Genomic DNA, 13,699 nt, shown 5'->3' on the forward strand with positions numbered 1-13,699 from the left:
ATTCTTCAAGATTGAAATGCAGACATCAACCTAAATCTGCTGCCACAATTGCCCAGATCAGAATAACCCAAGCTTTTCTGAAATGTGAATTTTAGGAAAATAAAACTGGTCATTTTTCCCCAAGCTCTGACTGCTGTGCCTTGTATTATTATAGATAAATCAATCTCAGGTATGATGATTACACTCTTGTATTCAGTTATCCATCCTGACCCACAAGAAATGTCCTGGCTCTTGGGAAATGGCAGGCAAGAATTTAATACCATCATTCTTCCTAGCTTTTCTTACACTGACAACTAGCAAGAGAGTAGAAAAGGCAAGACAAAAGGGATGCAATTTGAGATTAGGATGCCTACATTTAGGTGCTTATATGAGTGCCAGGTGTCTAAACTCCTATTATAGTCAACAGGGATCTAGACAAAACAAAAAGTCAATGGAACACAAGCAGCAAGTCAGGGAGCAGCCAGCCCACAGGAACCTTACACTGAGCTCCACCGCTGTCTACTCACTGTGTGCTGTTGACTATAACAGGAACCTAGCCAGTGCCTGCCCAATCCCACTGCCTAAAGTAGGGATACTCAGAATTATTCGAAGAATCCCAGCATCTCCAAGATACTGTTGGTGCTGGCAGACACAACACAAAACCTCTGGGAAATTCATATCCCCATGTCCAGCAGCTGAAAGGATACCTGGCACACCTTACACAGCACCAGTACAGAAAACTCCTGCCCCTAGGTTGTATGCAAACAGAAATTAGATGACTATGTATTGATGCTGTAATCCTTAGACTGAGCCCTATCCTTCAAGGATGACCTTACACTAATTAAACAGTTAGTGCAGAGAGAATTTCAGTCTGAGGACACAAGCCAACACGTCAGCATCATTTTGATGGTATTTTTACCTTTTAATAAAACACTGCTGTAGTGACATTGGCTATAGGCTTAAGCATTTCTTCCTTTTTCCTTTATTAAATGAAATCAGAAACCTTGCAAAATGAGTGCTGTTACAGCACACAAACATTTAGCCACAATGCGAAGACATGTTCACATTTACACATCAGAAACAAGTTGCCTTTCCAGTGATGCTCCAATATAGCCTTCCCACTCATCAAAACAATCCCTTTTTTGGCAAACACTATCACTTGGACTCTGTGGTGCTCCTGATGAGATCATACATACCAGCTTTCAAACAACTCACCGTACAATAGATACCTTTTCTACAATACAATGTGAATATACACCTTTGCTTCAATAACACCTACATTTTATCTTATTTTAGTATTTGGGTGCATCCATGTGCTTCAGCCTCTGAAAAGAACAATTATTTCCCAGCTGGATATAGTCATCATTCACATGAGCAACATTACAGTCTTAGCTTGCTAAGGGTGGGAACAACAGTGGTAGGACCACACTGTAATTTGCTAGCTTTCTCCTAACTCTTCTCAAGCTCTATTTCCAAAACATGAAAGTGTAAGTGACAGCTTCTATTAAATAAAATATTGATTTTTTTTTTTTCATCTGGATGATCTCCATATCAAAATCCAGATCTTACAAGGAAGTAAGAGAAGAGCTTTCAAGAAAGAATAAGTCATTTGTTGTAATGCTTCTACAAACTATAATTTAAAGTGCCAGAGGCCTGATTTTTGTACAAATGCTCAAATTTTAAGAGCCAGAAACCATAGTTCTTCATTACTGGGTTCTTCAATAAACTTTATGCCTTACACTGCAAAAAGCTTTAGAGGCAATTCTTCCATTAGCACACAAAAGATTTAGGTATGTTCCTTCTGCTGACGATACTGGAAGATAGATGTGGACATCCCTCTTATGCATAAAACAAAACAGGAATTATCTCACTCTTTCAGCCAGTCTGTATCAGCTGCCAATCAGGATTTCTGTGGTGCAACGTATATGCCATAAAATGTAATGAAGCTACAGCAGGAAAGTACCTGAGGAAGTCAAACCATTGGAGGTCACTTACAATATTTTACTGTCAAAGATAGTTTTAACTGAGGTATTTTTATCATAATACTGGGATGATACACAGCATTGATTACTTTCCATTAAAGTCATAAAAAAGCACTGAAGTCTTCTACTGTTCTAGAAAGAGAAGGAGACAAGAGAAAAAAATAAAACCAACCCAACCAAACTGCTGCCACAAATAAAGAGTTTGAGGGTTCATAAACAATTTCTTTCCTCCCTCCATCCTTGGCTAATAGCTTCACCACCTCCATTATGATCACACATAGCTAGAAATTCTCAGTGCAGTTTCTGAGCAGCAGCTTGAAGTACCCTTGTAAAAGCACAAGATGCAGCCACCAAGTGCCACCACCACTTCAGTGGCCCATGGGAAGGTATCTGTGGTTCAATCTGAATCAGTTATTCAGTGTCCCCGAGTTGGATAAACCAGCAAGGCAGTGTATGTTTATGCTGTAAATGCCCTTTACAGGCAACAATTTGCACAGATTAACAAAAAGCACAAGCAAAGTTCCTTTACTACTTAAAATAAGGGAAATCCAGCTGGGTTTACTCACCAGAAGTAAATTAACTTTAAGTGAAATATTCGGTGCCCTCCCCTGCCATAAAAAAAGAGCAGGAGCAGAGCAGGAATAAGAAGGAAGTGAGTGAGAATACTAAATGAAGGTTCTGTACTGAGAGGGGGATTGGGCACTGGAACAGGCTCCCCAGGGATGGGGTCACAGTGCTAAGCTGGGATGAGGGCAAGAAGCATCTGGATGATGCCCTCAGTCCCATGCTCTGACTTGGATGTCCCTGTGTGGAGCCAGGAGATGGACTCAGTGGACCTTATGGGTCCCTTCCAACTCAGCACATTCTATGATTCTATGAATGGGTGAAAGACACAGAGCATATCTGCACCTTGCCCATAAGACATCTTCAGGCCTAGGGAGTTTTAGCAATACCACGATAACACAAGTGACTACAGTCTGAACAAATCCGAGTATGTGGAAGCACAGAGCATGCAGAGAGAAGGACCTGGGAAATTCAAGGGTAGTCCTAACCTGCTGGAGAAGAGACCTGTGACAGTGACAAGCAGCTAACTTTGGAGTAAGTGGCGGAAAAACTTCAGTGGCTAGTCTGCAGACAGATTGATTGTACAACAAGTGGTCAGACAAGAGGGATGGCAGGGCAGCGTGTCAAGGAAAACGTGTTAGACTGTGTGCTTTCATCAGGCCCCACGTGCAACCCTGATTCATGTTAAGCAGCGTAAAAGCAGCCCCATGACAATCAATGGGATCACACAGAGAAATCAATGCTAAGCAGCAAGAATATAAAGTGCAGAATAAAATCCTCAGTTTGAGGGATGACCGTAAACCAACGAACAAATTTAAAGTGTAAGAGCTTTGATGTAGGAGGCAGTATTACACTCTTCTGCTGGAAGACAGCATGGTTGGACTTGATCATATTCAAAGGTCTCTTCCAACCTTGTGATTCTGTGAAAGCCTCTTGTTCAATTGAATCCAAATATGCAACCAGCATTCCCATGGAGTGCCTCAACAGAAATAACACTGATGCAAGCCTCTGCTTCTGGACCTTTCCTGGACTTGTTACTTATGAAAGACTATCTGAACTTCCACTTAGGAGAGTTAAATCAGTGGCAAAGGCTCTGTGTGAGGTCGTTATCCAGCAAAATCTGACTCTGGTAAAAGACTACACTAAAAATCTCCAAGCACTAGGATGTTGGGATACTAAGGGGAAGTCCAAGAAAACTTAACAACCTAGAAGCATACACTAATACAGTAAAAAAAAAAAACATATGGTATATCTGCTGCGCTAAGTAGCTGTAAATTACCTGCAGCACCTCTGCCACAATTGCAACCTCTTCCTAGCATTCCAATTTTAGACACTATCTGCAAATAAGGAACTTAGCTGACCTCAAATATGTTCACGTCCTGCCCCTTTTCAGCTTGCTGGCAGGGCTGAGAGGTGCCCAGCACCCACTGGCACCTTTGTCAGACCCCAACCCTCTCCCTGGGGCTAATTGAAGACAGGACACTTAGAAGTGCTCTCTATGCTTGTCTTCTAAATTACCCAAATTTTTAGAATTTTAACAACCTTCCTTTCAGGTGAGCTGGAACACTGATGCACTCCCCTCTTCTCCTCCACATCTTTGTGCTTGTAATACAGCTTACCACTTTGGGTATGCTTCCCTGCAAGGTCATCTTCCAGAGATAGTTTGGCACATCACAGTATAGGGACTCCGCAGCCTCTGATCTCTGTCCCTCCCACATATTTTCTTCTTCACAGGAGAATATTTTCTTAATGACACTGATGCTAGATTCTCTAATTTTTTCTTCCCCAAGAGAAGAAACTAAAGTACGGGTAGAATATCTGCCCCAGCCTCAGTATGATGCAACTGCTGCAGACTGCTGTGAGTTCACATCAGATCCCCAGGACCATGCTTACACTGGGAGGCTAAAAGCAGGTTGGAGAAGGTTTTCTTGACAGTAGTAGTGTCCAGCCTTGAAAAATCAGCTGGGATCTGTGATAAAGTGACAATGTGAAAATGTAAAAACTAAACAGCTTGGCCAGTATCCCGGTGTAACTCAGGTCTTAATCCAGGAATTGGGACATTCCCTGAGCACTTGCACAGGAGTTTTAGACAAACTTTCTTACTGACAACGCCGTGAAATGCAGCTCAGCCCCACCTATACCTAGGAAAACACATAGTAAATCAGTGCTAACTGATAAACTATTTCATTCACCTTCAAATGTATCATGGCTTGTCAGCCTGGTTATTTTGCTTTAAAACCAGCACAAAAATCCCCAACATAAAATAAAGATCATAAACATCAAACTCTATGTAGACTAGGTGTGGGAAAACTGCAGGAAAATAAATAAAAGTGCTAAATAAATAAATGAAAGTGACTTCTGTTTACTTAACGGCGCTAATACAAAAATAAGCCAAATGTGTTCTAGTGCACAAGACACCGAGTCTGAAGTTAATCCCTTCTCTTTTTCTTTTTTCTATAGCCTTTGTAGTCTCACTGAAGTCATTGCCTCGGGTGATCCATACAGCACTCTCAGCACGATATTATATCTATTTTATCGAGAAACACAAGAATCGAAGTGGTAAAATAAATCTTCTTCCTTTTATTTGACTTAAGCATTGAAGTACTGAAATGGCTAAGCTAATTTATTTTGATTATCAGCCCATTGGTCTCGGCATTATAAATTAACCCCGCAGTTTTGACAGAGGTTTTAGTTATCTAATGCCTGAAAACATGATCCTGTTTAAGCACATATTGCACTATGATTTTTCTTCAATTTCAATGAATCGGTTCTGGTCAATAAAAAGTTAATATAAAATGGTTCACTATTAAGTGATATTGGCACACACACATTTGCTCTGTCCTGTACCAGTTAAAAAGCCATTGCAGGTTCCAGTTATAGCGCTCAGAGCGCCGGCTGCATTTTTAAAGCACCAACTGTTAGTTAATTTTGTTAGCATAAACACCCAATAAAATTTTATGGTGTGTTCAGCTCTCATTAAAGATGAAAAACAGCAGCGGAGAACAGCACCCACAAATAAAAAGGGAGCGTGATGGCTCTGGTGTCACTGACCCCTGGAGCTCATTCAGATTGAGCGGTCAGGGCTCCCCACACTGGAGGGCTCTATGGATCACGGAGAACAGAGTCTCACGCACTGCTGGCAACCCCTTGAACTCAGCACAGCCCTAGCATAATGCTAGTTTACTGCAGGGAGAACGGTGCTTCTGTCTCATGCACCCCCTAAAACCTTAAAATAACAGCTGTTCTAGGCAAAGTACACCCTTGCTGGTGCTTGCCTACACAACAGTAAAGAAAATAATAATAATAATAAAAAAAAAAATCACTGCTCCTTTTGCTCCCCATCACCCAAAACATCCTAGACAAGATACTCCATTCGCACCAGGACTAGAGGAGCCTGCTCTTCCCCAGATTGCATCTGGCAGCTGGATTCCCTCCAGCCAGGGAAAGCATGACCCCTGCCAGGTTTTCCTCCAGTCAGGGAATTTATAAAGTCAGCCTAGCCGTCTCCCTTTGTCTTCCTACTCTTCAAGGAGTGTTTGAGCTTTCCACTGAAACTTCTCTTCTTGAACCTGTCATCATCCTCCATGCAGTGTTTCCCGTTAACAGGAACTTTGCAGGACACTGACACTTAGACAGTCCCAGGGAACACTCAAGGGAATACAGCTGGAATTAACTGACAACAACCATCAGGTTTACAGGTAGAATTGTAGAGAAAGTAGATTGCACTGCCTGAAAATAATACAAGAGCTGGTGAAGAACTTCCCACAGTTATTGCTCCTAAAATCCCTGAGGCTGGGTTTATTAGGTCTTCGAAATTTTCAAAAAATTTTCCATTTACACCAACAGAGGCAAAACTCTTGCTAATTCAGCAATTCCACTAGATAATGTCAAATGAAAGATATGGTTACAAGAGGGAATGTGATAAGAATTCACTTCAAACACGTCCCCTGAAGACCCCTGGCATTTTTTCTTGAATTAGAATTTACCATTTCTAGTTCTGACTAGGTTTTGTCTTCTGCTCCTTCACGAAAGATGCCCCACAATGGGTAAAGAAGATAGAAGATCTGTAAAAACCAGTACAGGGGAAAAAGTTAAATCAGCACGACACTGTTCCACCCCATGTGCCAAACAAAACCTTGTTCTACAAGGAGCCAAACTAATGCCTGGCTTCATCATAGACAGAGGACCCAAGTCTACAGTTTTCTCCCACTTCTTTGCCCATAGCTTTTTCCTGCAGACACCTACACTGGGCAAGGAATAACTAACATGCCTCAGAGAGAGAGATGCTGGTGGGATGGATGTCAGAAGCACAAATTGATGAGCCTGCTTGTTCTTAAGTGGCCAATGCCTAGTATTGCCTTCATTTTCCACGGCAGAGAAGCTCAACTTCAGCCTATCTTCTCTGCCTATCCAGCAGTTTTCCACAGAATTTGAGATCATTAGTATTCCATTAAGCTTAGTAGGTTTGGTGGTTTACACTCACCCCTTACTTCACTGCCTGTAGAATTAGAGTAACCCTCCCCTTCCCACAGCTTTTTGCCTCTGATTATCAACTTAAGCTGTAAACACTCTGAAGGCAAAGCCATTTCTGTCTCTGCAGGGTCACAACATCCAGCAGGACTGGGCCTTGGTCTTGGCTGGGGTTCTCATGCAATGCCGTATTAGACCACTCTGAAAGGTTAATGTCTTGAGACAGAAGTGTAATTTCTAAGGGACTGCCCTCTGAGCTAGGCTGGATTTTGAAGATAGCTGACTGATCATGTTTTAAAGCCCTGGCAACTACATCAAGTCCTGCTTTAATACTTATTAGGTGTGGAAGTCAACCTTGCATTCCCACTAGAGCTATTAAAAATGGACAACTTGAAATATACTCCTTAGCTGTGCCCATACATGGTCACTTACCACACACAGTAAAACACGTAGTGCAAGTAAAACTTGTTTCTGCTTCAGCAACAATGCAGAGGAGCTACCATAGCATCCTTATCTTCATTTTCTACATCCAAGAGTGCTAGAAATGCTGTAGCTCTATTGCTTCCCTGACTTTAGAGGTATTGAATCTGTCTGCAATTAAACCAACATAAATAAGTAGTAATTCAACTGAAATCAGTTAAATTCACATAAGGGGAATAGCTTAGGCAGAAGAGAAGAAAATTAGGTTTATCTAGTGTAGATGCAATAACCTCTTATTAATTGTTTAAAGATTAACAAAAGCCAAACTCTCTCATATCATGTTAAAAGGACATTATTGACCTGGTGACCATGGCTGTATGAACACTACACTGCCCCTTTGGATCAAGGCAACTCCCTGGGAAGATTCAGCTCTATAGGAACACCCCACACAGGCAATTTGCTTCTCAGTGGATTATTCTGCTCTTTTCAAAACAATGGGAGAGCAACCAAGGGTACAAACAAAACAGTATTTCCCTTTCAGCTTAATTGAGTGTACTTTACTTTTAACAAAAAGACTTCAAATTTCTTCATTGAGTTGTTTTTACACCCACTTTCTTACATACTAATATTCCTAATTAGTATGATTGTCTCTCCTTTAAAAGAAAAAGAGAAACAAAACAACTGCCGAGATGATTTGCTGTTATCCTCCAGCATTCACTACTGCAGATTAAAAATCAGGTTACAGTTATTCAGGCAGATGCCCCAACCTCAAGACTTTGATTCAACAACCTGTACTGACAGCCATGGGAGGAAGGACGCTTGCTGAGTATCTGCTGTGGCCTTAAGCACGTCCCATAAGCTGCATCTAGGAAATCCCTGGTGGAACCACACAGCATTTGCTCAGTTTTAGCTCAATGTTGTTTCTTTTTACCATAGAGCCCAAGTGACTCACATCATTCCTGTTGGGACAGGAAAGCACTTATCTTCTACTCAAGCATCAGGACCAGAATCAGGAAGTCTTGACTGACAGATTTAAATGTCTAACAAAACATCAGCACAATTTCAGTAGCAAACAGACCGCGTTACCCTCAAAACACACATAAGCTTTTTGGGTACTCCTCAGTGACGTGCTGCTGGGGCCATAAGCTGCACATGAGCCTATGTCAGAGGAACTGTAACTACATCCCACAGGAAAAGAGGAACCAGGGCTAGAAGACCTGACCCAGAAGATATACACTGACCAGGTCCAAGACCAAGCCCCACACAAAACAGCTACAACAACTGTAGTCATTTAAAAACCACAGTCAGATAAAGTCAAAGGAGACTGAATCAGCAGCAGCATCATGCCAAACACTGTGCACTAATATACAGCTGAGGCTGTTGTACAAAGCTGGGGGTTTCAACCCTGCCCTCCAGACTCTGTGTCAGTCAATGGTTTGGATAAGTGTGGTGGGGTTTTTTTCATGTAAAAAAAAAAAAAAAACCAAAAAGACAGACAGCACATCCTCCTTCCCCCATGAATGCTTTGTCTTTCCATCTTGCCCACTTCAAAGAACATCTGTGTTCTGCCCTGGCTCCTCAAGAAGAGGAGGGCTGGGAACATTCCTCCTGGCTGTGTCAGTCCCCTGAAGGATGGGAGCTGGTGGGTCTCTGAATCCTCATCAACACTTAGGAGGACACCTGATCCACCAATTCTGTTCAATAGGAGTTGGACTCGATGGGTCCCTTCCAACTCAGTATATTCTATGACTCCTCGCTCACTGTACCCTGATTCTAGAAACAGAATTGTTTCTAGACAAAAAAATTATTCCCAGTGTTCTCTGCAGGTTCTCATCCTTCAAGATACATGAGCTTGGAAATCCCAACATGAAACAAAGTGCCTTCTCACAGCATATTCCTCGGTACTAACCTAAAAAAACCAGTAAGTGAAATTTAAGACATGATTTCTGTGCCTTGCATTGGCTGGCATGGGGCTCTGGACTGCTGAATAAAAGCCAAAAGCCAGGAGCTGCAACACACAGTGCTGAAAAGCCCAAGTCTCCATATGGAGTTAGCCCTCATTAATTCCCTCTAGAAAACTGTCACAACATGACAGCTCAGAACTGAACCCCGAATTCTTATAACAATATCTATAAAACTTTCCAACAACATACACTTCCTGAACCGGAATCGAAGCCTCCTCCCAGCCCACTCAAAAGAGGTGGTTGGTTTTGTACAGCCTCTCAGCTGCTGCAGGGCTCACCACCCCAACCACCCAAACATATCAGAAACGTTCCTATGATGAAGCTTTTCATTATAGCACTGGGGTGAATCCTCTCGCCTTCCTCCCACAAATTGTCTTAGGAAAGGCAATGGGATTAGTCACAGGCAGGGAAAAAAAAGAGCATTAGATGCTGTATGTACACAAACTATTTCTCAAAAATAGTTCTCTCTAGCCAATAAATCACAGTCTCCCAACAGCACTCACTAAGTGGCTCAGAGCTAGATCTTGGTTAAAAACAGCTCAAGGAAGTGTTATGCAGAAATGTCAAAATATACATGTTTTAGTGGGCATACATTACTAGAGTTTGGAATTACAACCAAGCTACCTACTTAAGGGCTTTAATCATATCCCTCCTTTAAACCGTTACCTCCCGTGCTCATCCCAACTGTACAAAGCTGTAAATCTCGCAAAGGAATATTGAAGTCTAAGTGTTCATCACCTAGTGAGAGGGAAACTCAGAGCAAAGCCAGAAAGAAGAGTGACCTTGCCCCAGTGAGTTGGCAATTGCAGCTCTTTGAGGTGACACAGTGTGACAACTAATTTTTGGGGAATGGGCCGTGGGGGAGGGAAGACAAGTTGTTTTGTGAGCAGTGGAAACAACAGCATGTGATGTACAGTGGATTTCTGCCCTGCATTATTTGCTTGACCTACCTCTTCCTGCAAATACCCTGGCCCTCACCCATGGTCGCCTGTTTTCTACCACTGCTGTCTTTCTACTGTTCCCTCCCAAACTTTATACAACCTGTGATGGGCAAAAGACAATCCACAATGTAGCTACAGCCACGTGCTGACCATGTGGTTGGGATGGGGCAGGTACAGAGGGATGGACAGATTCCTCCCTGCTTCTTTCTCCACTTAGGTGTTAAATAGTCCTTATTCTCTGTTAAATAAGGAACTTTCACAACACTTGGAGAAAACTGACATTTGCAACACTTCTGTCAATTTTGGTTAAAATAGGCCAGTGAGTTCAAAAGTTAGGTAAGTCAGACCAAGTCTGTTTGTGGTTGTGTTGTTCTGCTTTTGGTTAGGGCTATGTTTTCCAGGGGGAAAATAGTTGAACATCTCACAAGCATTTCTGTGCTTCAGAAGCCCGAGTCATAAACAAACTTGACTACTCTGCCTCTTGTATGCTTCATCACAGACCTCTTACAAATCAGTTATTTGGGTTTTTTTTCAGCCCTGTTTGATACACTCTCATTTCTGAACTCTGCAAGGTTTCCTTGCAACTGAATCAGTCATGCATGGAGCTTTCTGTGTTTTAATTAAAAACCTGAAACCATTCATCATGTCAATCTTCTGACTTAAAAAAAATAATTCTTTCCAATGGAAAAAACATCCACATCTTGTAGCACTTGAAGATGAAGATGCCTTTAAGACAAATACAAACGTATCAATTATCATGTGCTAAAAATATACTCATTTGAGCCCCATCTTTTCCTTCTGCATTAAAGTGTTAGGTCAGCAGCTTGACACCATAAATTATTACTGCTACGCAATAACCTTAGCTGTTCAACCCAAAACTCAAAGAAATCTAGAAAGTGCAAAGAAAGGAGGCCCGAATGCTGAAATTACAGGCAAGATCCATGGGGGAACTTCAATTTAAGGACTTTGAATTATGCAAAGAGCTTATGCATGGGTTTAACTTCAAATATATGATTAGTCATGGGCTAAGTAAATAATTTCAGCACACTCATCTAATCTGTTTGTGTACATCCATAGCCCTCATCATGTTACATCTTTTAATACTTACATAGCCTTGTGATTAGTGGGTTTAATCCCAAAAAGATGATATGAAAACGGAGGAATAACTGTATTCACTTCACAGAAGGAAAGGTTTGAGGTGATTTTGTTTGCCTAAGAGTTAGTAAAATCAGGGCTGCACCAGTATTTCAAACGAGCACAACATCAAGCCTAGAAGATGGGTTGTGATACCAGTATTAGGAGGGAAAATAAAAAAAAAGAAGTTAACATTACCATTTCGGGTCAAAGATAGATTTTTGCATTTCTTTAAGGCACATCCCGTTAGCTAATACAGAATCATGTCTCCTTACAAAATTCTAGCCTCAAAACAGTATTTGAAGTCTTTGGAGGGAGCTCCACCATAAAACAGGAATACAGACACCAGGAAACAGTTCAAAGAGTTGCAGAAAGAACATCGGCAGAACTGTCTACAAGAGGACACATACACCTCACCAGCTGTAGTTTACATCGCAGCGTCTCAGTGCTGTACAGGCAAGCCTAAGGGCCACGTTCACTACCACCAAAGAAAGGTTCATGCAAATTTGGTCTGGATCAGGCGTGAGCACCCAGTTAAATTCTGTTGCAATCATCAGAGAGCAGGACAAGGTGCTTTATCCCAGCTGTTTTGTTTAACGCCGGCTACGAGAACACACGGTGGGAAAAAGCAAAAGCAGATGAAGAGGCACTCGACCTCTTGGTACGCACAGCACAAACCGTCACCTCCAGGTCATTTTAACCCGTTTGAAGCCGGAGTGCGAGTTCGGACCCCGCCGGTACTTGGGGCTGCGAGGCCGCGGCACCCTCGGTCCCCAAGCAGCCTGTTCATCACCTTCCCGAGCCGCAGCCGAAACGCGTTACCCCCCCCCACGGCACGGCACCCACCGACCCCTGCGCAGGGGGGTCGCGGGGAGCAATTCCTGCCAGCCCCGACCACCGGCGCAAGGAGGAGGCCCCGAAACCAGGTCCCCGGCGGAGAGCCGGGGGATGCCGAACTTCGCGAAGTGATGGGGAGCGCGGGGGCTGCTGCCTGGGGCGGCGGAGGGGATGCTTTCAGCTACCGGTTTAGGGACCAGAAGCAGCGGAGGAGGGAGCAGGGCAGCCCCGCTGCTACAGACCCCGCCAAGCCCCGTTCCCACCGGGCTGCGCGCCTCGCGGAGCCCCGCGGCCGGTCTTACCTTGGGCCCCTTGCCGCTGGAGCAGCGGACATTGTTGGATACCCCGGCCGTCTGGTTCATGCTGTGGCCGTCGGGCTGGCAGGAAAGTTGGGCTCCGGGCGCGGCAGCCCGCGGAGCGGGAGGGAGGAGAGGAGAGGAGGACTGGCTGCCCCCCGCACCGGGACCTTGCCCCCGTCCGCCGGGGTCTGCGCGCTGGCGGCGCTCCCGGCTCCGCAGCACCAAAACAAAACCCGAAACAACCCCCCCTCCGCCCCGTCCCCGGCACCGCTTTCCTCCCCCGCCCTCCAAAGCAGAGGCGAGGCGAGCCCGGTTCTGCCCGCCCCCCGCCCCCCGCCCTCCGGGGCCGCAGCGGCAGCGGGAGGGGGGTTCTCCCGGCTCGCCCCGGGCGCACGGCCCGCCTTGTCCCGGAGCCCGGGAGCGCCCCAAGCTCTCCCACCACCGCAGCGAGCCCGGCTCTCCCCAGGGATCTCTTACTTCAGCATTATTTTGCTTTAATCCTTCTTTCCCCCCCCCCGTGAGAAATCACGTTAGAAACTCTCAGGGCGTCTCACCCCCCGGATCAGTTTGAGACCCACAGGTGCCTGGGTCAGTTGTCCCAGCTGCTTCGAGTGAAATAAACGCTCCGATGTGTTTTGATTGACAGGTGTTTACTTGCTACCAAGCACTAGGATTTGGGTCTTACTTTTTTGCATAATCCCGGTTTCAGGTGTGCTGGAGTTCAGGGCTGTTTGTTTGTTCTGGTGAAATAAAGGCTGCACCAACAGCTCCACTGGTAAAAATTTTGGTGTTTAAGTGAACAAATAAACAAACAAATCCATTTCATAAGTCATTATCCAGATATTTTCTCCTATGCCTGTTCCACCCCTCCACTTCAGCCCGTGAGGCCAGATGCTGCCTCCTCAGTTAGTACAACAAAAACTTTGTGAAATTCGGTTCCCAGAATAGGGAAAAACAAAGGAAACCCGACCCATCTATCATCTGTGTAAGCAGATCTGGATAGCCAAGGCTAAAAGCATCCCCACATCTTTTTATCAAATCATGGGGGTTTTTAGGGGTTAACCTATCAGAATAGATTATTTCAGGGTTGGGTGTTTGTTGTTGTTGTT

The 13,699-nt window shown here is 44.0% G+C and overlaps 1 protein-coding gene across 1 annotated transcript in view; it reads right to left on the reverse strand.

Annotated features, from left to right (window-relative positions):
* DPP6 (dipeptidyl peptidase like 6) overlaps window positions 1-12,653 on the reverse strand; it is a gene marked incomplete at both ends in the record, with an annotated part of 573,668 nt that extends 561,015 nt beyond the window's left edge. The window contains one exon of the mRNA XM_084280504.1: window positions 12,594-12,653. Within this exon, the coding sequence (XP_084136630.1) occupies window positions 12,594-12,653 (60 nt within the window). The remainder of the gene's footprint in view (window positions 1-12,593) is intronic.
* Between the last annotated feature and the right edge of the window lie 1,046 nt (window positions 12,654-13,699).

Source organism: Gallinula chloropus, assembly GCF_964237585.1.
Source record: "Gallinula chloropus genome assembly, chromosome: 2".
NCBI classification, from domain to species: Eukaryota; Metazoa; Chordata; class Aves; order Gruiformes; family Rallidae; genus Gallinula; species Gallinula chloropus.